Source organism: Eimeria maxima, genomic scaffold (assembly GCF_000499605.1).
Source record: "Eimeria maxima Weybridge genomic scaffold, Emw_scaff395, whole genome shotgun sequence".
Taxonomy (NCBI): Eukaryota; Apicomplexa; class Conoidasida; order Eucoccidiorida; family Eimeriidae; genus Eimeria; species Eimeria maxima.
Window position 1 is genome coordinate 1 of NW_013566475.1, and position 22,802 is coordinate 22,802.

The window sequence follows — 22,802 nt, forward strand, 5'->3', positions numbered from 1 at the left end:
ATAATATATATATATATATATATGGATATAGGGTTAACCGGCAAACATCCCCAATGGTGTTGTGCATTATTTTCCTACTAAATAATTGTTCTATTATATATAATTAACAGATATTATTACTTATATACTGTTATTATATCGTAATACTTGTGAACTAGTCGCTAGTGAGGAGACACTGCTAGTGTCTCCTTAGCAGCAGGAAACATCTCCCAAAGACTACGAGAGTAGGAGACAGGAGGGACAGCAGATATTGCCCTCTTTGAGGTGCTGCAGCAGCAAACCCTAAACCCTAAACCCTAAGCCTTGAAGGAGATGACTCTGCTAGCTGCAGCAGCAAACACGTTGCTGTTGCGCTGCTGCTCCTGTTGCAGCGCAACAGCAACCTCCTCACATGCGTGCTTAATTAGACTCAGCACTCAGCTCTTGCTGCATGCACTAATGGGGCTGTAAAGACGAATTATTGCTAGTAAACTCTTCCTTACCCAGCTGCAACGGGCCCGCTGCAGAGCAACAAGAGCCGCAGCAAATATACATAAACACAAATAAATAAATGTAAATGCATAAAATAACTTTAAACAGTTGAACAATTACAAATAATAAGTCGGACACACAATGTAAAGGGGGGTATTGCCTTGTTGTATGCATACGGTGCACACACGACGACCCTCCTACGGAAAAGAACAAGGCGAAGAAAGAAATAATAACTCAAAATAAAATAAAAAATAAATAAATAAGAAGAAAATGCAAATAAAGGGCAAGACAAGCAAGAAAAGGTGCCGATGATGACATGGCTCGATGTTGTACAAGGGGCCCCCAGCGAACCCTCTGGGGCCCCCCCTCCTTCTTGAGTCTACTGCTGCACAACACGCTGCAGTTATAAACCCTCTTAAGATCATCTTTCTAATTAAATTAAGAAAATATTTACATTTTAAGGAAGATGCTTGTGTAATATATTCGTTAAAGATAGCCGTTAGGCTGCCTGCCTCTGCAACAACCCCGTATGCATGGGTGCCCCTCTCAAGAGGAAGGCGCAGCAGCAGCAGCGGCAGCGGCAGCAGCACCAGTGGTTGTCTCACCTTCTTCTCCTGCTGCTGCTGCTGCTGCTGAGCCAGCAGCAGGCAACACCAACTCGGGGGGCCCCCCCTTGGGGGCCCCCCACGCAGTGGCTTACTCAGCCACGACTTCGCCACAAACTCCGCCCTATCGCCTTTCAGGTGCCACGAAATGCAGCTGTTGCTGCTGAATACATTAAGACCAGCAGCAGCAACTGGAACAGCAGCAGCTACTGCATCAGCAGGGGGAGCCCTTGGCTCCGCGACTGTTGGGCCCTCGGCAGGGTTTATACGATCAACCAGAGCAGCTGCAGGAGCAGGAGCAGCAGCAACAGCAACAACAGCAACAGCAGCACAGCAGCAAAAGGGATTCCCCATTTCTATCGATGGCTCTGTAACCAGTTCCCCACATGTGTACAGCCCCTACAGAGGTATGTCTGGCGCAAAACAGCACAGGCTAGCAGCAGCAGCAGCAGCACGAAGACCGGAAGCAACAACAGCAGCAGGGAACGGATGCTGCAGCAGCTTCTTAAGGAAGATGAACTCCTGCTGCAGCAATTTCATGGGGGGAGTGGGGCAGGAACAGCAGTAGGAACAGGCAAGAATTTCAGCTTGCTGCAGCGCAACCAAGATTGCCAGCAGCAGCAGCAGCAGCAAGTCCCAATTGATGCGCTGCTGATTGACTTCAACGCTTTGATGCATCTATGCATCCATGGACACCTCCCTAGCACACTCCCTGCGCTGAGTCTGATGCAGCAGCAACAACAACTGCAGCCGCTGCTGCAGCAGCAGCACCTGCCGCTGCTGCTGCAACGGGTGTTATCTTACCTAGACTTGCTCGTCAGACTCGTGAGACCCCGCTCTCTTCTCTGTGTTACACTAGATGGGGTACCCCCTGCTGCTAAGTTGGCGCAGCAGCGGGGTCGCCGCTTTAGGCAGCAGCGCGAGCAGCAGTTGCAGCAGCAGCAGCTGCAGGAGCAGCAGCAGCTGATGCTTGAGTCCGAATTAGGGACTGCTGCAGGCGCAGCAACTCGCCCCAAAGCAACCGCCAAGCCTAGTAGGACACAACAACAACCAGCAGAAGCAGCAGCAGCAGCAGCAACTGCAGCAGAAGATAACAAATTTGATATAAATAGCATTGGACCTGGTACCCATTTCATGTTTCTTGCAGAGGCAGCATTAAAGCGTTTTATTTCCTATAAGCAAAGAAGCAGCAGAGTTTGGGGCTGCATGCGCGCCGTTCTTCTCAGTGGTGCAGATGTACCAGGAGAAGGAGAACATAAATTAATGCAACTTCTTACAAGAGGGTCTTGGGGGCCCCACAGTGCTGCTCTAGCAGATGCATGGAGCAGCGAGGTGCAGCAGCAGCAGCAGCAGCAGCACCCGCGGCAGCAGCATAGAAACAGGGAGGCAGGCACAAGGTTTCGTTTGCTGCTCCCCCCGTCATTTGAAGGCTGCGATGAAGGCAACTCTGCAACAACAGCAGCGATGGCAGCAACAGCAGCAGCAAAGGGAGCAGCATCACAGGCATCATCGTCGTCGCAAGCAGCACGAAATGCAACACCGAGTCAGCAGCAGCAGCAACAGCAGCAGCAGCAGCAGCAGCAGTTTTCATCTGAGTTACTGATTCCTCTTCCTGGTCGTATATGTTTATATGGATTAGATGCTGATTTATTAGTCTTAGCATTAGCAAGACAAAGACCAGGTCTCTTAATATTAAGAGAGAAACAAAAATCTTTATGGAGTACAAGAGCAGCAGCAACAAGAGAAGTACTGCTGCGCATACAAGCTGCTATGCAAGATCAGGAACAGCAGCAGCAGCAGGAACAGCAGCAGCAGCAGCAGGAACAGCAGCAACAGCAACAGCAACGGAATGCGACAGGTAAGGGCAGAGGAAAAAAGAAGCAGCAACAACCACAGCAGCAGCAACAGCAGCAACAACCGTTTGATGAATTGCTGCTGCCTGCTTCTGGCGATTTCCTGCGCTACACAGCAAAAGACTTCGAGGTGGTTTGTATAGACACTCTACGTCGCCAGTTGGTGCGTTCTCTGGCATCTGCAGCAGCAAACGAAGCAGGAACTGCAGCAGCAGTAGCAGCAGCAGCAGCGTCAACGAAGCGCTTCCCTGCTGCTTCGGGCTCGTCTAAGGATATGCGCAAAAATCTATCTGCACTGGTAGCAAGTATTGATTGTTTAGGGGCACCACCTGCTGCAGGGGGGGGCCCCTTCTTGGGGGCCCTCGGGCCCCTACCAATGCCGCTTATGCGAGGTTTAGACGCAAGCCGCTTAGTTGACGACTTCGTCTTGCTTTCTTTTTTTGTGGGGAATGATTTCTTACCCGCTTTACCTCACATTAACATTTATGCAGGAGGATTTTCTTCTTTGCTGCAGTTGTATACAAGAGCCCTTCCCTGGTTGGGGGGCCCCCTGACGCGGAAGACGCAAATCCATCTGCCCCGTCTTATCCGCTTCTTTGCGCTCCTTGCAGAACAAGAGGGGCCACACTTCGAACCCGAGGGGCCCCCGGGGCCCCTCAAGGCCCGGCATGCAGCGGAGTACTACGCTGCAAAGTTTCCCCTACGCGATCTTGCAGCAGCAGAAGCGCTTGCTGCTGCTTCTTCAGCATCTGAACATACGACGACAGACGGACACGAGGCACGGGGGGCCTTTGGGAGCCCCGAACGCCTTCCGGAGGTTCTGTTCGGGGTGTTTAGACACGAGTTGTGTGTAAAGTACATATCGGGTTTGTTTTTCCTGCTACACTACTACCACAGCGGGGCCCCCTCTTGGTCTTGGGAGTTTCCATACAACTACGCGCCGCTAGCATCGGACTTGGGGGCCCTCAAGGCTGCTAAGCTACGAGTGGCCCTGCCTCACTCTCAGCCTATCTCTCCTTATCAGCAACTGCTAGCTGTGTTGCCCCCCAGCAGCAGCGGGCTCCTGCCGGGGCCCTACAGGCGCCTGCATGCAGCCCCAAACGACTCGTTTGTGAAGCACCTGTTCCCCTCCTCTTTCCTGGTAGACCCCTGCCCCCTCCAAGCCATCCCTTACCCAGGGAAGGCAGCAGAGCTCTCGGAGGAGCCGCCTCTGGCAGCAGCAACACCAGCAGCAGGGGTCGCAGCAGCTGGAGAAGGTTCAGCAGCAGGAACAGGAGCAGGAGAAGGAGCTGCAACGAATGCTGCTGTTGCTGCAGCTTTTGAACAAGGAAGGAAGGCCTTGGAAAGGGCTCTTGAAAGAAAACCCACGGCAGACAGAGCAGCACAACTACCTGAGTGGCTACATCGGCCTCTAATACCGTTCCTAAACCTGCAGCAGCTGCGCGCTGCTGCTAAGGAGGCGGTAGATACAGAGAAGACTCAGGAAGGGGGGCCCCTCTCTGGCCAGAGGGGCCCTTGGGGCCCCGAGGACTTTTTCCGCAACAAGCTTGGCAGGCCGCATGTCTTTGTTTCCCCTCGCTTGTTGACAAAGGCACGGGTTGCTAGCAAGAAGCAGCTCAGCAGGGGCAAGAAGGCGGGATAGAGTGGGTGTATATTCTCGTTTTTCGAGAGAAGAGGGGCTGTTAATTTTCCCTCTGGGTCAGACAACAAATCTGTTTTGCTTTTTGCTAAGACGTCGTTGCATGCTTCACTCATCTTCTGATATATACTTCAGTTGTATGCGGACAGATACAAAGCAACACTGCCTCCTCGCATGCAGCCAGCAAACACCACACTATCGGCTGAAAGCTATCTGTGGGTGTATACGTATGTATACCGGCAAGAGGAGAGGCACGAGGCAGCGCAGCTAAGCTAATATACTGACGAGTCTTCTAAGGTGCAGAAAGGCTGCTGTTGCTATACTGCTGCTCCTTGCGGTGCTGTCTCAGAGAAAGAAAGCCCTAGACCCTAAAGTACACGAAAAATATAATTGCTGTGTTGATTAGGCGACGGACTTTCGCACGGATGGCCGAGTGGTCTAAGGCGCCAGACTCAAGTTCTGGTGGACAGATGTCCGCGTGGGTTCAAATCCCACTTCGTGCATTCGTGGATTCCTTGTTATTTTTACTTTTGTCGCTTCTACTCCTCCCCATCTCAATTCTCTTGATGGGGGGCTCATTCACACTCTACAGCGGGCTGTCTACAGATACACCACCTTCTTCTCGTGCCCAGCCTGCTTTCTGCTGCTTTCCCAGCGGTGCAGATGCTCCTTGTGACTGTCTCTAGATGAATCTAAAATGTGTGTCAACGTTTTGTGGAGGTATCTCACCAAGGCATACAACATAACAGAGGTTTACTTGGAGTCCTTAGGACCGCTTATAGGAGGTCTTATGTTTGGGAATCCCCATGAGGTTGTTGCAGTGTAGGAAAACCGGACATTTCAAAGCATGCACGAAGTGGGATTTGAACCCACGCGGACATCCGTCCACCAGAACTTGAGTCTGGCGCCTTAGACCACTCGGCCATCCGTGCATCAGAAGCTGCCCGCAGCACACTCATAAACCGTCCTCCTAAATGAAAAACTTTTTGTACCTCGTTAAAGCAGAAAAATCAGATAGTTAAAGAGAGATAATGCATAGAGTGAATTAGAGAGGATGATGGCTGCAGGTGCTGCAAGAATGAGGCCAAGTCATGTGGAGGAGGCGGCAGGTGTAGACAATTAATGCCATTCGTCATCATTATATTAGACATCTCTAACGCTTTTTGTACTATATCCGTATTTAAGTGAATAGTACTCAAATATGGCGGCACAGAAGCGCGTTCTGCTACTACGCCACTGCCTGCAAAGCAGCAAACAACCCTTGGAGAAAAGGTAAACCCCACACACTAAAATCTAAAACCCATAAGCCAAATCTTCGTTATTGATTATTTGAAAGCGTTTTTAAACAAATTGCAGCAAAGCTCCGGCAGAGGTCCTGCTACATTGTTTTCGGCCATGGCGGTCGAGGCCGTCATGCCTGTCATTGAAAGCGTGTAATTTTTATTTTGTGAGCCGTGAAAATAGGGGAGAAAAGTCAAATATACAAATTTGAGAAGGTGTCAAAAGAAATGACACCATTGGAATGACTGCACGAAGTGGGATTTGAACCCACGCGGACGTCCGTCCACCAGAACTTGAGTCTGGCGCCTTAGACCACTCGGCCATCCGTGCGTAATTATCTTGCTCTTCTCTTTCTAGGCATCTTACATTTAGCTCAAAACAATTCTACTTCGTCTGTTGTAAATAATGTGTTTTGCATTTGCGTTTTTATGCAAACTCATTAAAGCAGAAACATATAAGTTGATGATACCTCGAGTTCAGCAGGGGGGAACTACCGCGAAGGACACGCCACTCAGTCTCCGCAAGCAGCCCCTCTCCCTTTGATTCTGTCCCCTTCTTCTCGCATGTTCACTCTCCATCAGCTTTTTCATCTTCATCTAAGTTAACAGGTGTACCTGCATCCGTCTAGACACCCCGAACATCTCGCGGATCGCGTCCTCTATCAGCGGCACACTCCTCAGAACCCTTAAATGTCAGCTGGCTGCGCTTAAGCAGCATTTGGCTTCACAGTAAACCAGTCAGTTCCCCTTCTACAGGGACTATGCATAGAATATGCTCAAAATGGGTGGAAAGTTGCTCCCGCTGTAATATCGCCTTTGGGGGCCCCTGGGCCCAACCTCTTCGAACGTGAACTAAATTGCGATGTTGCGTAAGGTGAAGAGCGGAGAGTGAATGAGGGCGATGTGCCGTTGCATGCGGAGCCCATGGCCTCCTCATAGGCTGGGTCTTGAAAATGACGATTTACGGTCGTGCGGCGGTTCCATTGCTGTCCTTGACTTGTTTCCTCCTGCTACTATTCTTCTTCCCGAATGTTACGCCACTAGAAGCCATGCGCATGCAGATACTGCCGCAGCTGCAGGATCTTCAGCTACACCATAGGGAGCGAGCGGGTAGCTTCCCATGGAGGCCCCGCCAGTGTGGTGACGCGTACGGGGAAGGGCGGAACTGGCATTGCTCTTACGGTACACCTCAAGGCTTAAAAGGAGGTGGTTGTGCTCTTCAGGAACCCTTGGCCTTCCTGCGGAAGAGGCCTGATGCGGGCCTTTCCCCACGCTGCCTAAGCAAGCAGCATGCTGCGCGCAAAGCGGGGCCTCCTAGCGGTCCTCGTAGGAGAAAACAGCCTGAAGTCCACAACCATGATGCTGCCGAAAGTAGCAGACTGGCGGATCCCAGGAGCGCTGCGCTGTCCCTGCGGATGGGGGTGCTGAGGAAGGCCAAGGAAGCAGAAGAAGAGCGAAATGCCTTCCCCATTGCTCTGCGTCTGCCGCATCCTGAACTTGTTGCCGGTAAGATTAGGGCGTTGGCAGTTTAGACTTCATGCATGTACACTAAGAGCAAGCACGTACACCTTTGTGTTCGTGTGCTATCGCAGGAGTCACCTACAGGCGCCTCGGCTGCCCGCTACCGCCACAGGCTAAGCAGCGGCAGCAACAGCAGTCGGGGCAGCAGAAGCAGCAGCTTTCTATGGGACCGCTGGTCAGCAGCATTTGTGTTGGGACTTCATTGATTGGCGGCAACGTAATGCAGGACGATGCATCGGCTCTCAAAATGCTCTGCACGGCTTACGAAGAATACGGGATTAACTTTTACGTAGGCCTTAGGCTTGTTTTATCTTGTTCTGATTCTGCATGTTATTGTGCTCCATCGTTAGAAGATTAACGTTGAGTTGTCGCGCTTAGGATTGAAGTCTTAGGATTTGGTGCAGGCATCTGCTGCTGCCGCTGCTCAGGACGTGGGAGAACTCGACCCTCTGCCTCACGCCCCTCACCACCACGGTTCCGGACATCGGGGGGTTCTGCGCCAATTCTTTCAGAAGTATCGTGGCCAGGGAGGTGGATGCAGCGAAGTGCAGAGTTCCCAGGGCCACTCTCCATCTCCCGCAGGATCGGCGCATGCAGCAACCACAACACCCGAAGGGGACTTACGAGCAGAGGCACAACGTCTTTTCATCTCTGTGCGGATCCTCAGTGGTTCGCTTGGAACGTTTGACTACGAGCGATTTGCTCTCGAGAGAAGACGAAGAGAAATGGTTGCATGGACTGCTGCGGAGGCAGCAGCAGCAGAAGGAGCTGACGGAGCAGGAATCGCCGCTGCTGCTGCTGATGCTGTAAGAGCTGCATCACTTACGGTTGGTCCTGACACAGACGGCAACATCCGCTGGGCGAGGCCCATGGGGTGGTGGGCAAGGGCCCCGCATGGTTCCCCGCAATTAACGGAGTGAGTTGTTTTGCCTTGTAACCCTTCCTTTTGTAGCTGATGACTTTTGCAGTGTCAGGGGTTTAGTTTGATATCCTACAAGCAGCAACGTGATGCAGAATGCGCACGATGAATCTCTGCCGATTTTCAGGAAAGATTTGGAGACAGCAGTGGACAACATGCTGCAACGGCTGGGAATCGACTGCATTGACTTACTCCAGCTCACTGACCCTCACCGCTACGTACCCCGCCAAGAGCTGGGAGAGGATACCTACTGCTGGGGAGTACGGGTTGCACATTGCAGCTGCCGCTGTCGGTGCTGACTAACTGTTTCAAAAGTAGCATTCCGTGAGGCAGGTTTAATGCAGAAGGGTGCTAAGTTCGCTTCATGTGCGAGTTTCTGCAGCTGGAGAGGCCGGATGCGGTGCCTATTGAGCAACAGCTAGAAATGCTTTCGGGCCTGATAAAGAAGGGCAAGGTATTTGCTTTTGGCTGTAGCTGAATTTCCTTCTACATGGCTTGCCTGTCTAACCAGCATTTACTGCTTTGATGTCCCTCACCTATTGACACTGGCTAGTAGCTGCCTTCCGATCCAAGCGCTGTGCTTCCAGGATGCCCCTTGCGACTTTCGTGAATTTAGCAATATTTACGTCGTGCCAAGTGCTTGATGCATGTTGACACTTGTACCGTACATGTACTGTACTGGGGATGAGCTTGCGGTGCATGGCGCGCTGGGCGCAGGTGCGCTACATCGGCGTGAGCAATGAGACGGCATATGGGATTTATAAGTGGGTGCAGGCGGCGGAAGAGGTGAGCTGGGGTTGGCCAATCTCAGTAGGGAGGCCATTCAGTCTCCCCTTTGGGGGCATAGGGTTTTTTGGCATGACTTTTAGCCTGGCAGTTGTTGCAGCTTCTGCTCTGCTGTTGAACTTGTAGGAAATTAGAATCTGAGTTGCACTCTAAGTAACGGGTCTTTTCGATACTACAGTACGGTGGTGGCGACAGGCTTGGTCGCTCAAATTCCGATATTTTGTCTGCAGATGAACTTGCCGCGAATCGTGGCTGCGCAGCAACTCTACAACATCATGCACCGCAACGAACTTGAAGCTTCCGGTGCTGCTGCTGACCCCTTGTTGCCCTGCATAATGCCATCTTGAGAATACGCGACGTCACAGGCACTTAAGAAGAGGGGATGTGCTGAACTGTTGATATAATGTCTCATTTGCTGTATTGCGGGGCCGTCTGTTAGGCTGCTGATCTCCGAAAGAGGCTTGCAGTTGCTGTTGTTGTTGCGGGATTCTGTTATTCGACTCTGTGCAGGGATCCCTGAGATAGCTTTTAGACTAAAAGTGCCTGTGCTCGCTTACGGGACTCTCGCGGGGGGAATTTTGACGGGGAAATATCTCGACCCTGAACGGTATGCAGCCGATGCCACTGGCATGCACGCCGATTATACGTGTATTTAGGCCAAATTGTACTTCTGTAGAGGCATGCAGGGATTGGCCGTGAATATTGACAGTGCTTGATTTGCGTGCTCACCGGGCAGCCATTTGAACCCTTCGTCACTTTGGGTTACCACGGTTGATGCACACCTCATCGCTTCTGGTTTCTGCACTTCGTAGCGAAAACTGTATTGTAGCCAGACAAATTTCCGCCAATAATTGCTTCGCAGACTGAGCAGACTTATCGGTGCCCCAGCTCGGTTGAGCGTGCGAAGTGCATCTCTTAGAAAAGGGGCACATGCCCTTGTCTACGAATTCAACAAAGGCTTTGGGTGCTGCTGCTTGCAGCTTTCACGCGAAAGGCCCTGATGTGAGGCAGGGACAGGATGAGTTGGAGAGTGGCATTAGCACGTACCGCTACAAAGTGCCGGAAGATTTTGGGTACCTCTCCTATGGGCCTTCGACAGGTCGCGCGAACTTGTGGCCTTCAACCTACCACACTCACAGGCAAGGCTCCTCGCCTCTACCCTGACCCCAAATGTCTTCGATTTCAGGCTCATCGTCAGATTACCGTATACGGTCGCTGCTAACGGACGTGTCGCCTCAGGTCTGTATGGGGCCAGTGGTTGATGGGGGAGTTGCTGAAGACAGCGCGCCAAGGTGGCCTAACAGCAGCCCAACTCGCCCTCAGTTGGGTTTATTCCAGGCCGTTTGTAAGCGTTTACAGCACCAAGTGTCAGCGTTAGAGCTGCCGAGAAGTATCCGCAAGACGCATGGTGGCCTAAGCGTTGCTTGCTTTGATGTTGTCCATCAGTTGCAACAGCTAGGCTGAGGCAATAACAATGTTGACATTTCAACAACCGCGTGTAGCCGAGCTTTGGCAGCGGTTGTTTCGCTGTAGGTGCATGCAAGGCTTTGAGGTTACATCGTTTCGTTGCTCAGGTTGCATCTACTATCATTGGCCCTAGGACAATAGGACAATTGCGGTAAGGCTCAAATGTGAAGAGCCATGAGAACGGTAGCACTTGGCCCCTGGGCATGTCTACAATGCGCAATATAACGCCAAAAGGCGCTATTTGCGTACAGTGAACAGACCAGAGGGCCAGGTAGCGTCCAGTGTGAAATGTGTTTCCAGAGAAAGTGTGCGGACGCAAAATTACACTCTGCATCCTACTGTGGAGCAGCATCTTCACGAGCTCTACCTGCACTACACGGCACCCACCATGGGGGGCCCACAGCTGCTCAGCCACCTTCCAGACCCAGAGGGCCATGTGCAGCCTCCACTCTCTCAGTCCGACTTCATGAAGTGGGGGAAGCAGCCCATATGGAGCGGTGGGACCTACTGGGACAACTGGGTAGGCAGAGGCAGGAGTATAACGCATTAAATGCTTTCCCGTAACGTGTTGTCTTCTGCAGTGTGTAGTGGACTCCTCATAATGTCACTATATTGCCTCAGAAAGTTCCCTTGCGAAGCTGCGTTATATTTAGGGAGCAGGTGAAATCATAACTATGAGTGTGCCATGCGATGCCTTTAAACGAAACAGTGTTTGTCAACACATTTGTCATAGGCAGGTCCTCAGACATCCATTTGTGTTATTGCAATGGACGCGTGATTCTTGTCTATCCATTCTCTATCTGCATCACTGCCTCCGTGCTACTGCTCAGCCCCAACCCGTTTTGGCGGAGAAGGTGGCCTACTTTGACAGATTGAATTTAGCAGTAAGTGTTCGTTTAAGAAGCTTCCGTCCAGAAGTGGCTTAGCTTGGTGGCTGATTTCTTGGCTAGCCCACACTGTACGTGTTTGCTGACATTCTAGCGAGGGTCATTTAAAGAGGGAACCTGCTGAGCAAAGGTGAACCACGGACAAAGAGATTTCTGTTCCTCCTCACGAATGCAGAAACCAAGGTGTCAGAGCATGGCTTTTCACCTTTGTGCGTGTTTGCTCAGCGTGAAGTCAGAGCAGCTGCTGGGGCGCTGGACGACCCATCAGATGAAGGAGTCATTAATCTGCGACTGTGGAGAGAAAGGCTGGATGAGGGCCTTCCAGGTACAGGCAGAGTCTCCACCCATCGGGGAGCCAGACACGAGCTGTTAAATTGGTGCTACGGTTTTGGCCCATGCGCACATCTGAAGATTGGTTACTGCATGGACTTGTGCTTGAGCTTTTCGTGATGGGCTGTCGTGCACCGTTGAACCCCTGATATTGGTTGTGACAGAGGCAACGAAACTTTCTGTGGAGTGTGCAATTAACAGGAGAGTATTTCGCCGTGAAGGAGCAGCAGCTTTTTGGCTGGGACAAGCACACTGTAGATGGCCCTTATCTTAGGCCGTTGACACCCGAGGAGCAACAGGATCAGCATCATATGGACTGGCACTTATGCTGGAAGGGCGGAAAGGTACGTTGTGTACACGGACCAAAACGTGTTTCCTCACAGCGTCAGCGCCAGGAGATATAGCGTCAGAATGGCTGTGGTTTGTTCAGGTGCAACGAGTACCCACAACGGACTCGATGAGGGCTTTCTACGACAACCGGAAAGCCATAAGCGACGTGATCTACAAGTGCGCCCTGTATTTCTCACCCTTTATATTTACTGTAGAGCATTTACACGTTTTTGGAACCAGCTAATTCTCTCCAGCGAATCTTGGTGGCCTGTTGAGTGCCCCCGGAGTTGTATTTAGTTCAGTTTCTAGCATACTGCACGGAAATATCGAGCTCTAAGTACTAACGCAACACGTTGGTAAATTGACTCGGTAACAATAGTAATAGCTAGTAAATGAAGGTGAAAGACAAGGCTGTAATGTTCTCACCTGATCCAACCGTTTGTGGTTACACACTGGATACGATGTGGACCGATGCAGGAACTTCAAGTCCTTCAAAGATCTGACACTTCATCGCGATCAGGTTCGTGGCCTAACTCCCGGCTTTTAGATTTACACCTTAGCATTTAGCAACGAATGGTCGTATGTTTACATTTGGTGCATATGCTGCAATTGCAGTTGGGCAAATTTGTTCCTGAGCTGTGGAACCGTTGGGATTACGACTTGATTGCAAAGCGGTGCTACGAAAAACACGGCATTGATATCTACGATCCAAAGGTAAGGCTTTTGTGCGTGTACGGTGACTAGGGTTTAGGGTTTATGGTTCAGCGTCTAGGATTTTGTAGAACGCCTCAAAGTCTAGGGTTTATGGTCCAGGGCTTAGTGCCCTCGCCAAAGGCGAAACTGTCGTTACTTCTATTCAATTGTTGCTGTGTTGTCTCCCCAGTTGTGGGAAGAACTGGAGTTTGGGGGGACGAACCACTCGAAAGCTGACCACCAACGGATCGACCACACCAGATTATTTTGGTATTTCGAGCACGGAGGATATCCAGACAAGCCTTTAAGCCAGCCAACTGGCGCCGACTTGTACCCCTATTAACAAGTAATATTTGGTACCGGGTGTCCTCAAGTACCGATGAAGTCTTCCACCCACAAGGGAAGAACTTCCTTCTGCTGCTATGGGTGGAGTAAATGTTCGTGCGGTTTGCTTTCGACCGATCAAGCGGCTTTTGTATAATTATTTTTCCTCCAGATGGGTCTTGCTTCTGGAAAGTCTTCCCAACAAAACTTACGCTGCATTGTTTCTCTTCGCCATAGGAAGGAGGCGATACCACTCAAGGCAATGCGTTTGGCATGTGCATGTGTCTGTTCATGCTATTATGAGCAGTATTTAGAGCCAATTGTGCTAATTGTGCTACCTGGGCAAAACAAACCACATCTACGTGCCAATCTATGGTGATAGTTCGCTTCAAACTTTTACCTCGTGGGGCACCTTTGCTACGCTGCTAACAGATAAATTCATACTCTACTGGAGTCTGCAAAGCCCGACTTCGAAAAGTTTCTGGGCCACAATTAGGAAAAAAATCGGTTTCTAGATGAACACAAAAAGGCCGTCCCTGCGTAATTTCCCGGAGAGCAGGAACAGGCAGTCGGACGGCCACTAGCACCAAACACAAACCTTCCTCTTCCAGTCCTCCTGTACTTGAACGGGGGGCGCAAACCTCGGAGTGGTCTGCCGATGATAGCTTGTTGTGGCGGGTCCGCATAAACCTCCTCGTAGATCCACCAGTTACACCATGGTCATCCGCGTTCCTAAGTTGCAAAAGTAGGATACGGACGCACTCATGCCAGGCGATTGCAGGGTTATGGCTACTTTAAATGCGTGTGCAAGCACCTTCACTATGTACTGCATGGGATAAAACCATCCATAATTCGCCTGAAATTAATGCCAATCAGCGAGCCGCCCATATGAGGACGCGTGAAACTTTACAGTGGACCAATAACCCAGTGCTCTTTTCGTATTATCGTGGGAGCTTTGTGGATTCCCTGGATAAAAAAGTAAGCAAGCTGTAAGGAAGATGCTCCTGTTCCTTAGGTGTTGCTCTCACGAACTTAAATAGCCGGGAACAGCCAAAAAGCATATATATAAATGGAGACGGCATCAGGTCACCTGATGCGTAGATAAACCGTTCAGTCAAGGGACTACTCATCCCCGTATTCACGAGTTTTGAACGGCAAATGCATACCTACGGATAGAATGCACTGGCTAGACAACAGAAGAGTGAAGGCCTGCACCAGCACAACAAGTACATTGCATGGTGACGCACTAAAATATTTCGAAGCAGCATTCCCCTAAACGAAGGCTAGTACTATCCGAAGTCGTACTCTATACACGCAGTGTCCCTTCAAGGATCCCCTTCAGGGCTGGGTCAGAGAAGAGCTAAACCATTTGGAGAATCCATGCAGCTCCTTTTTGCTATGTGTGAGTTATGTGATGCCCGAGTGTCCTGGAGGAAGGTCGCCTAGTATGATTCTCATTTACCACACTTTGTGAAGACAGCATAGTATTCAATAGCACTTCGTTTGCACCACTGTGAAGACAGCATAGTATTCAATAGCACTTCGTTTGACAGTGGAAATGTTCGGTTGTGCGGAGCTGCGCCTTTTGGCATTGCTGTGGAAGAGCAGCTTCCACAGCAATGCCAAAAGGCGCAGCTCCGCAAAACACTGTTTCTCACTCCGTGGAAACATCGCGTAGAAAGCAAATGCTGAAACACTTTATCTGAACAATACTCCATACGCAAGATGGTGGGCTTCACCAATGGCACCACGAAGACCGACAACAAGCAAGCCAAAAATGGGGAAGCTGGCTGTTCATAGTTTCAAGGCCAGTCGTCACTACCAGCAAGGTGTGCTCTGTGGTCTACATTAACTTCGAACAACGCCTGCAGTATACGGGAAACTCCTGTTCCTAGTAGTACCATTCCTCCATGACGAACATGGACAATGAGCGGCGTACCTTGCACGCACCGACATGTGCAACTCAGCAAAAAATAGTTCTGGGCCGTACCTACTGAACATGACACTGTCCAAACGCTCAAGATTGTTCTGGTATTGGTAACAATGTCGCGGTTCAGCAGCAAAACGCTTATTCTCCAGTCGATAGCCTCTGGAAGCTCCTGGAAATGTTCCAATTGTTGCCGCAGCACCACATCTATCCAGCAACAGGATTGTCGGGGATGGTAGAACTACAGAATGAAACGTTAGCACCTATCAATGATCGTTCTGTGGCCCTAAGCTACAGTTGCTGGTTACGCTGAATGGATTCTCAGAGCGTCTTCACGATCTTCATCACATTACCGTAGAGCAGCATCTAACCAGAAATGTTGCAACCGGGCTGCCTCGCTTTCAAAACACCCAAAGCCAAAGAGCAACTCAGTAACCCCACACGTTGTATGCCGTCTCACTTCCTCCTCGCCACTACGTCGCACGGGCTGCGTGGGCCAAAGCCAAAGCAACTAAGGACACCCACACAGGCTATGGTGTCTCACTTCTTCAGGGTCATCATCATCATCGTCCCGCACGATCTGCGTCGGCAAAACGGAAGCGTAAAGAGCAATGCGTACCCACTCTCCACCCCAATGGTGCTTTGTGGCCATGACAGCAGTACAACGACCGTTAACCGTATCATTTCCGAAGGGCACTTCGAGCTTTTTAGGTTTAGGTTTATGTACACCTTGTTCATCTTGCTAGGCACCTTCCAGACAAACGCCGGCATAGTGGTGCGCCTGTTCTAACGCGGTGCCTGTAAGTTCTACTCGATCAGATACGTCCAATTTCTCCTGCTGTATGTGGCACTTGATTTGCTGCGGAACCCAACACCTCTATAGGCGACACGAAGGTCCCCAGCTTCCGGAAACGCCACTGTTGCTTACCCGCTTCGTGGGCAACCACGCGGACTGTGGGACTGTGATAGTAAATCACAGACAAATCAACGATTGCTGGCTACAGGGAATCCTTAATGTGAAGCACGACACGGATTTCTTGTCCCCAATCCTGCGCATTCGCCACGCTAGCGATACTCAGCATGCTCTTGCTGCACATACTGGCTTCGTCTACTCAGCAAGGATATCCACTGATTGTATACCATGTGTGCGAATTGAAGCCGCCGCCTCCACAATCCTGCTGGACGCTATTGAATCCATGCGTACTTATTCCCTCAAGCTAGCGATACTCTGAGATGCTCAGCAAGCTCTTGCTGCGCCTACTATCTTTACCTACACATCAAGGAAATCCACTGATTGTATTCCATGTGTGCGAATTGAAACCACCGCCTCCACAATCCTGGTGGAAGCTATTGAATCCGTGCGCAGTTAATCATTCTCTATCACTACTTCAAGCCAGGCCCTTGCTCACACGCTGTGTATACAGACGAACCATGCATTGACCATCTTACCCCCAAAAGCTGCCCTTCGCACCGGGAACGCTCGTAGTTCACTTTCGATATTGACTAGCACGAAGTGCCGGGGCAATGCATCGTGCCGGACACAACTTTAAGGTGAAAGACTACAACCCATAAACGTTGTGCTATCTGCTGTCTGCAGGTATACTCATTGTCCCACCTTAATGGCCAGAACCATGCAGGGAATATTGTTCCCTTTACCAAAATCATCCCTGGTGCATTTTCTTGCCAAGCCCCATTCCGCGCAGCACAGCAAACATCCCACGTGCATAAAATACACAAAGTGTAGCAAGATATCTCCCCCCAAAGCCTGTCAACTACTTGAAACAATTCATGACGCAGACAAGCGGACGCTCAACAGGGAATCTTTCAAAAAGGATACAAAGATCGAGTATACACAGATCTCTGCCGTCCTTGAACATCCCCAGTAAAACCGTTGGTACTTTCAAATGACTCAGCACGGATATTGTTGCGCGTGCATATGTTGCAATGGATTCATAGCTGACGCCTGCCTCCCGTGCCGAGTCATTTGAAATATCTATATCTGGACATCGTTCCTAACGTCTCAAGTGTTTATTTTAAGTATCACTCGTCATGCTGCGTGAGCGAAGTTTAACCTCGCCTACTGCTACTATATCGCATCGGAGTTGTGCTGACTCCTAAAACGTGCAATCCTCAGCGGATACTGCGAATGGCTGCATACTATGACAGCACTCAAACTACGATAAGTACACGCACTCATATTCAGAGTAGTGCGCACGCCGGGGCTGATGATATGCTGCCAGTGCGTATTAATGCAAGATTGCACTAATGGACACTAACCGGTTGCAGGTAGCATCACGTATCGTACTTGAGGATAGCGTCGCATCAAGCCTACTATGAGCTCTCAACATACATCCCATCTACAGCATTGAGGCGAGCCTCTGCAACTCCATCATTAGTCCTTGGTGAACCTCTGCACAGTTCAAATTTTGCTTTCACTGCACGGCTCCAACATCCGGTCATGGGAAAAATGCCATACTTGCAGTTGTACGAGAGGAAGGCTTTCTGAAAATAATGGAAGTCTAGCTCCTCCTTTACACAGCATCTCAGCAATGCTTTTGTTAATCTACATCCGCGTGCGTACAGTTCATCATATCGAGTGAACTAGGTACACAGCAATTGAATACGGCCACGTAGTCATCATGCACCGACGAGTGAGAGAACGGCCACGTGCACTACTTCCACCGTGTTAAGGGAGTGCAGGCAGGTCGCTTGATCGAGGTTAGTGTATCGCACTGGCTGCTCCGGCCCAGATAACGCCTGCGCATATCTGGGAGGCTGCGCTTGTGCACCTCCCGTCCGATGAAGCAGTTTAACATATATTCGATACCTTTTCATAATTATGCGTGATGCTCACTGGCTGGTCGAATTCAGGCAGCTCCGGAACCCATCTACCCATATTGACCCAGAAACAGCCAAAAGCAATAAAAGACGATTCTCTACCCTCTACGTTAGAATATCACATCTGATCAACGCCAAAGTCCAACAGAAGGCCAGATGCTGCTTGCACCCGCAGACCCATTATTTGTTGTCATGCCTCACCGGCTGCACGGATGTATTTTCCGTACACGCGTACTTTGCTCCGTCATTGCATGTTTAGCACACAGCGCCGGGTTATCTTCTCCACCCTACAGGCTACTGACTGTAAATCGAAGCCGCTCAAATCCACACTGAGGCGCGGCGAAGAGAATTTGAACATCACCATATTCGCTGTCGACAGCAAGCTGCTGTTCAGTGGAAAACGTTCGCATCACTTGCTGCAACCACCCGCGAGTACGATCAGTGAGACATTCGTAGGTAAAGCATTGGATACGTGGTACGTCTCCCCCAAAGCACCAATCAACTGGTAGTCAACCACAAAAAAAACCGCACAAAACCACAAACATCTTTCTCCGTTTTACGAATGCTCACCGGCTACATGTCCATGTACTCATATCGCAGGGGGGCTTCAACCGTTGTTAACCACTTCGACGCTCCTCCAGCGCTCCTATTCCTCAAGCTAATTCTCTATGCATCCACGGCTAACGGCAAAGTATTCATACTAGTCGTTTGGGAGGGACACCATCTAGCTGCTCCACACTAGCGTGGAGGTGCAACAAGAAAGTTCCTGCTAGAAAAGCAAAGTTCGCAGGCTGCCAGTGCCTGAAAAAAGCACAAAGTAATTGAATATACAATTGAATATACAGCACCAAAAGCGTAAAAGCTCACTGGCTGCATTCAGCAGGACGTACGCGGTAAAGCTGAACACCCCCATGGCGTCATACAAACAAACATACTCCACACCTCCTACATAGCGCCATCGGTAAAGCTGGTTGCATTCACCACAACGTACGCGGTGAGGTTAAACAATCCCATGACACCATAAAGCCATACTTACTCCACAATTCCTGTCTAACCCTGTCGGTAGAGCCGTGATATCCAGTATGAAAGGCAACAAATTCAATGGTCAATTTTGGTCACCTGGAAGTCGGCACTAGGGCCTAGAAGCAATTCACAGTAACAGCCAAGAAGCAATTCACAGGACCGTGCGACGTCCTGATACTCACGATCTTCAGCAATAACATGACCAGCATATACTTACACTCCACTCTACGCCACTCACACTGAGATATCAAACTCGATGGGGTTAGAGGACCACCACGTCTGCCCATCCCAAATGACCCCGGGAAGTCCCACTTATGACAGTGGAACACCCATGCACACTTACCTTTGGACCGTCAGATTACAGCCGCCATTTACCCTAGTTTTTATATCATGTTGAGTTATCTGGTAAGCAGCAGACTTCTAACCCTTATTCTGGTACTACGCACCCTATTCCATACTGTAGTGCTCTAGAGAGAGAAATATCCATTAGCTGCCTACCAGCAGCAGCATGCACCTTCAGGCTTTAACATATGGAAAGTGTCTTAATATTGTACTGCCCCGCTGACAGACTCCTCCCACTGGTGTCGTCGCATGCTAATTCTCCACAACTCGGCACAACGCCCGCGAACACAACAAGCATTCCTCAATTTTAAGACAGAATATTCTGTGTTGGGATGCTTCGTAAACTTCTGTGTATTTTCGCTTACAAACTGTCAGTCCGTCAGAGCAGCTCAAGTGCTTGGTCACAAAAAGCGTACCACATCTTGCCACGCAAGACGTTTATGGGCCGGCAACCCCATGTGCAAGTAGCAAGCTCAGGCCTCGTCTATGGATTAAGAAATTCTCGTGACAGCAATCCCCCCTTCGGCTGGAAGCATGCAATGCAAAGCGGATACGTATGCCAGTCAGCGCAAAAACCAAAGTCATTTCAGCCTACAACATACCACACATACCGTGCTGCACCCTACCCAGAGATCCGCTACACGTGGGCGCTGGGCACTTATCAATCATAATCTGCGTTCCCCAAGAACAATACAGCGCTTAACTTGCGATATGTTTTGGTTTGGGTTTTGTGTCTGCAAGAGTGCACATTGCTGCTGAAAAGGGAATCACCGTCCTCCCACTAGCCAATGGTCATGCTCACATCCTAAAGAGACGCCCCCACAAAATCACAAAGCAATACAGGCTCCACTCCAGGTTAGCTAGACTCACCCACATACGAGTACAGCCACCTACTGCACCAGCATCCCTTGCCTTACAAGACGTCTAGACAAAGCGTGGGGTCAGGTACGTGAGTACCTAGCCCAAATGAGAAGTGGCATGGTTAAACTCGGCCACTGTAGCAGTCTCACTGGCTGGACCGAAGGATACGCATCTCCCTTAAATCGTTCAACACGAGCTGGCCGGCACACGCAACTCTGCTCCACTGCTTGCCTGAGCCAGCGGCATGCATAATCCAGTGGTCTTCTTGATGCATCAAAACTACCGCGAGAACACACCTGTGAAACACGCCACTGCTAGCTAGCGCCAACACCCAATATAGAGGCTTCTAATCACGAGTGTATCTCGTTTTGACCCCCAAAAACCCATATACACCGCCAAAAAATGCATGTTGCAAAATGTCTTCCTGTAGTCACATGCAATCCCCAGTTATCACCACCTGTCTTGCCATGGCATGCTGGCTTGGCAACCATGCCTGCACACTAAGCTGTGCTCACTGCAATGAAACTACAGAGAAGTACTCCACCGGCCAGCAAACCCCACGACCTCACGACCACTTTGTATATATCGATAATCCCAACTAACCGGCTGCGTGGAATACATTGCAGCACATACGCAGAATAGAGAATGCGTAAACAGCAAAGCAACCGTTGTCCTAAGATTCCTCGTTCTCGGCCTTAGTCATGCATCTACTTTTACTGCATAAGCCATCGCACCGGCTGGGTAGAAAATCCCAATGCATGCCTGCTATCACCTATCCCTTAGATAGCCTGGCCCAGATGCAGCGCAAATCACATATGTTAGAGTACAGGAATAAATATCTATGTGAAGACACAGTAACTCCACCAAAATTGCATAAGGGAATCATCCTGCTGCACCAAGGACCCTGACAGCTATTCTCATACAGCCTGCGTCAGCATGCGGTTGCAGCAGCAAATGGAAAACAGGGTGAGCAGAAAGGCTTCAGCTCTCTTGATCACTCACACGCATACAGGACGTCCGAAGTGGTAACGTTGCCTTTTCACCTCAAAATAACCATGCAGCACCACAAGGCTGCTTCACGCTCGAATACTATTCTGCACCGAAGGAAACATCCAAAGAAACAACACCAACACCGAACACCATCATGCACTTCGACGCTCCTCAAAGCCTAAATGCGTGCACAGACGCTTCCGCGGCCTGCGCACAAGTGTAATTTGCTGTAGCCGCACAATATTACCATGGACACTTAAGGATACTTCGTCCCGGACACGCATCGGGCATTTTGAAAACATCAACACTTCACTGGAGTAGGCCACGGACTACGAGGTCAGCCTCTATGCTTCAGAGTTCAATGTTATTCGTAGTTACGGTCCAACTGGCACCCTTTTCTATGTCTATCCAGAACACTCCTACTCAACTCTCCAAATTATTAGCAACAAGTCGAATAACCAACCTGTAAAGCATCATCTCCTTACCGGGTACGTTCACTCGGCCAGCAAGACGTGACGACTTCAGGTGACTTCAGGGGCCACGCCTACTCCAGTGATGTGCTCCCCAAATGCATTTCACTAACAACACTACTTCGCAAAGGCGTTCCACTGACGACGTTCTTGTGACAGCTCTGATCCTATACATCTCATCATTAAGCGCCGCTGAAACGCTATAGGTGTACAACATGCAGAGCCAGAGTTTATGCACCTTGAAGTTTATGCCCTTGAAGAGTGCGCCAAACTCCCTCTGGTAAGTGGGTAAGGCAATGTCATGCTTTTGTCACTCCAGTGGAGCCCGAAAAGCTACACAGCCTCTAACTAACACGACACATTCTAAAGAAAAGGATGGAACTCGTTTCAAAGTAGCTAATGTGCCCCCTTCGTACACTCTAACAACCGGGTTCGCAGCAATATCGTGTCCGGGATTGTGTGAAGCAGCATCCAACAGGGAGCGCTCGCTTACAGCTGTTCCTTCCAAACTGATCTTACCAACAGTTCGGCAAGTACGCCAATGTTTCACGCCAACTGATTATACTTGAACAGACGCTGGCTGCGAGAGCGAGAGAGCAGTGGACAAGTGCATAGACACTGGTCTCTTGCCCATTTCTCGCTGAGCTCTCAAGATCACTCGATGCCTTCTTTTGCAAGCACCATCTCCCCCTAAGCCTAAACCCTAAACAATACCACTGAGTAGTTATTCAGAAAGCCCCATACCAGCATGTCCACAACCCTGTACCGGTTGTTCTTTTTTAATATCCTTTGTACCATCTATATACAGCACCCGACTATTGTATCCCCATGGTAACAGCAATGCTTCTTTGACGAAGCATATAAAGTCACTGAAGCCTACCGACTCAGGTTCTAGGCTTCGTCTCATCTACACTGGTGTGAGGAAGAGCCTCACAAAACTGCCAATTGGTACCACATGGTGTCCTGACAATCGTTATACTGAGCCAAACTACAGCACTGTAGGCTATCATGGGAGTCGATCGACGTACAAACTGTGGCATATGTAGTTCCCGCCGCTGCACGTCCCTTGAAAATGCTGCATAGTATCATCCCTCTCAGTCCAGTTCCCAGCACGTAAGCATAGACATCCGCACTTTCACGTTCGAGCCGATCCTCACGCTCCTTAGGTAATGTCCAGCAGACGTACCTGGCATACGAACACATGTCAAAGCATGCACCCCTCATCATTATAAGGCTTGCAAAGCTC

At 50.1% G+C, this 22,802-nt stretch overlaps 2 protein-coding genes across 2 annotated transcripts; both read left to right on the top strand.

Moving 5' to 3' along the window:
• Positions 1–1,565: 1,565 nt before the first annotated feature.
• EMWEY_00031310 (XRN 5'-3' exonuclease N-terminus domain-containing protein, putative) lies at positions 1,566–4,571 on the top strand (the record flags this gene model as incomplete). The annotated part of the gene is made up of 1 exon (XM_013481704.1): positions 1,566–4,571. The coding sequence occupies one exon, from the start codon at positions 1,566–1,568 to the stop codon at positions 4,569–4,571; it is 3,006 nt and encodes a 1,001-aa protein (XP_013337158.1).
• Positions 4,572–6,801: 2,230 nt separating this feature from the next.
• On the top strand, positions 6,802–12,832 carry EMWEY_00031320 (Aldo/keto reductase, related; the record flags this gene model as incomplete). Its single annotated transcript, XM_013481705.1, has 18 exons — positions 6,802–7,354; positions 7,441–7,658; positions 7,774–8,246; positions 8,416–8,548; positions 8,671–8,742; positions 9,006–9,074; positions 9,305–9,377; positions 9,585–9,681; positions 10,055–10,147; positions 10,314–10,419; positions 10,649–10,692; positions 10,842–11,061; positions 11,372–11,425; positions 11,654–11,753; positions 11,960–12,102; positions 12,189–12,265; positions 12,566–12,608; positions 12,704–12,832. The coding sequence occupies 18 exons, from the start codon at positions 6,802–6,804 to the stop codon at positions 12,830–12,832; spliced, it is 2,697 nt and encodes an 898-aa protein (XP_013337159.1).
• Between the last annotated feature and the right edge of the window lie 9,970 nt (positions 12,833–22,802).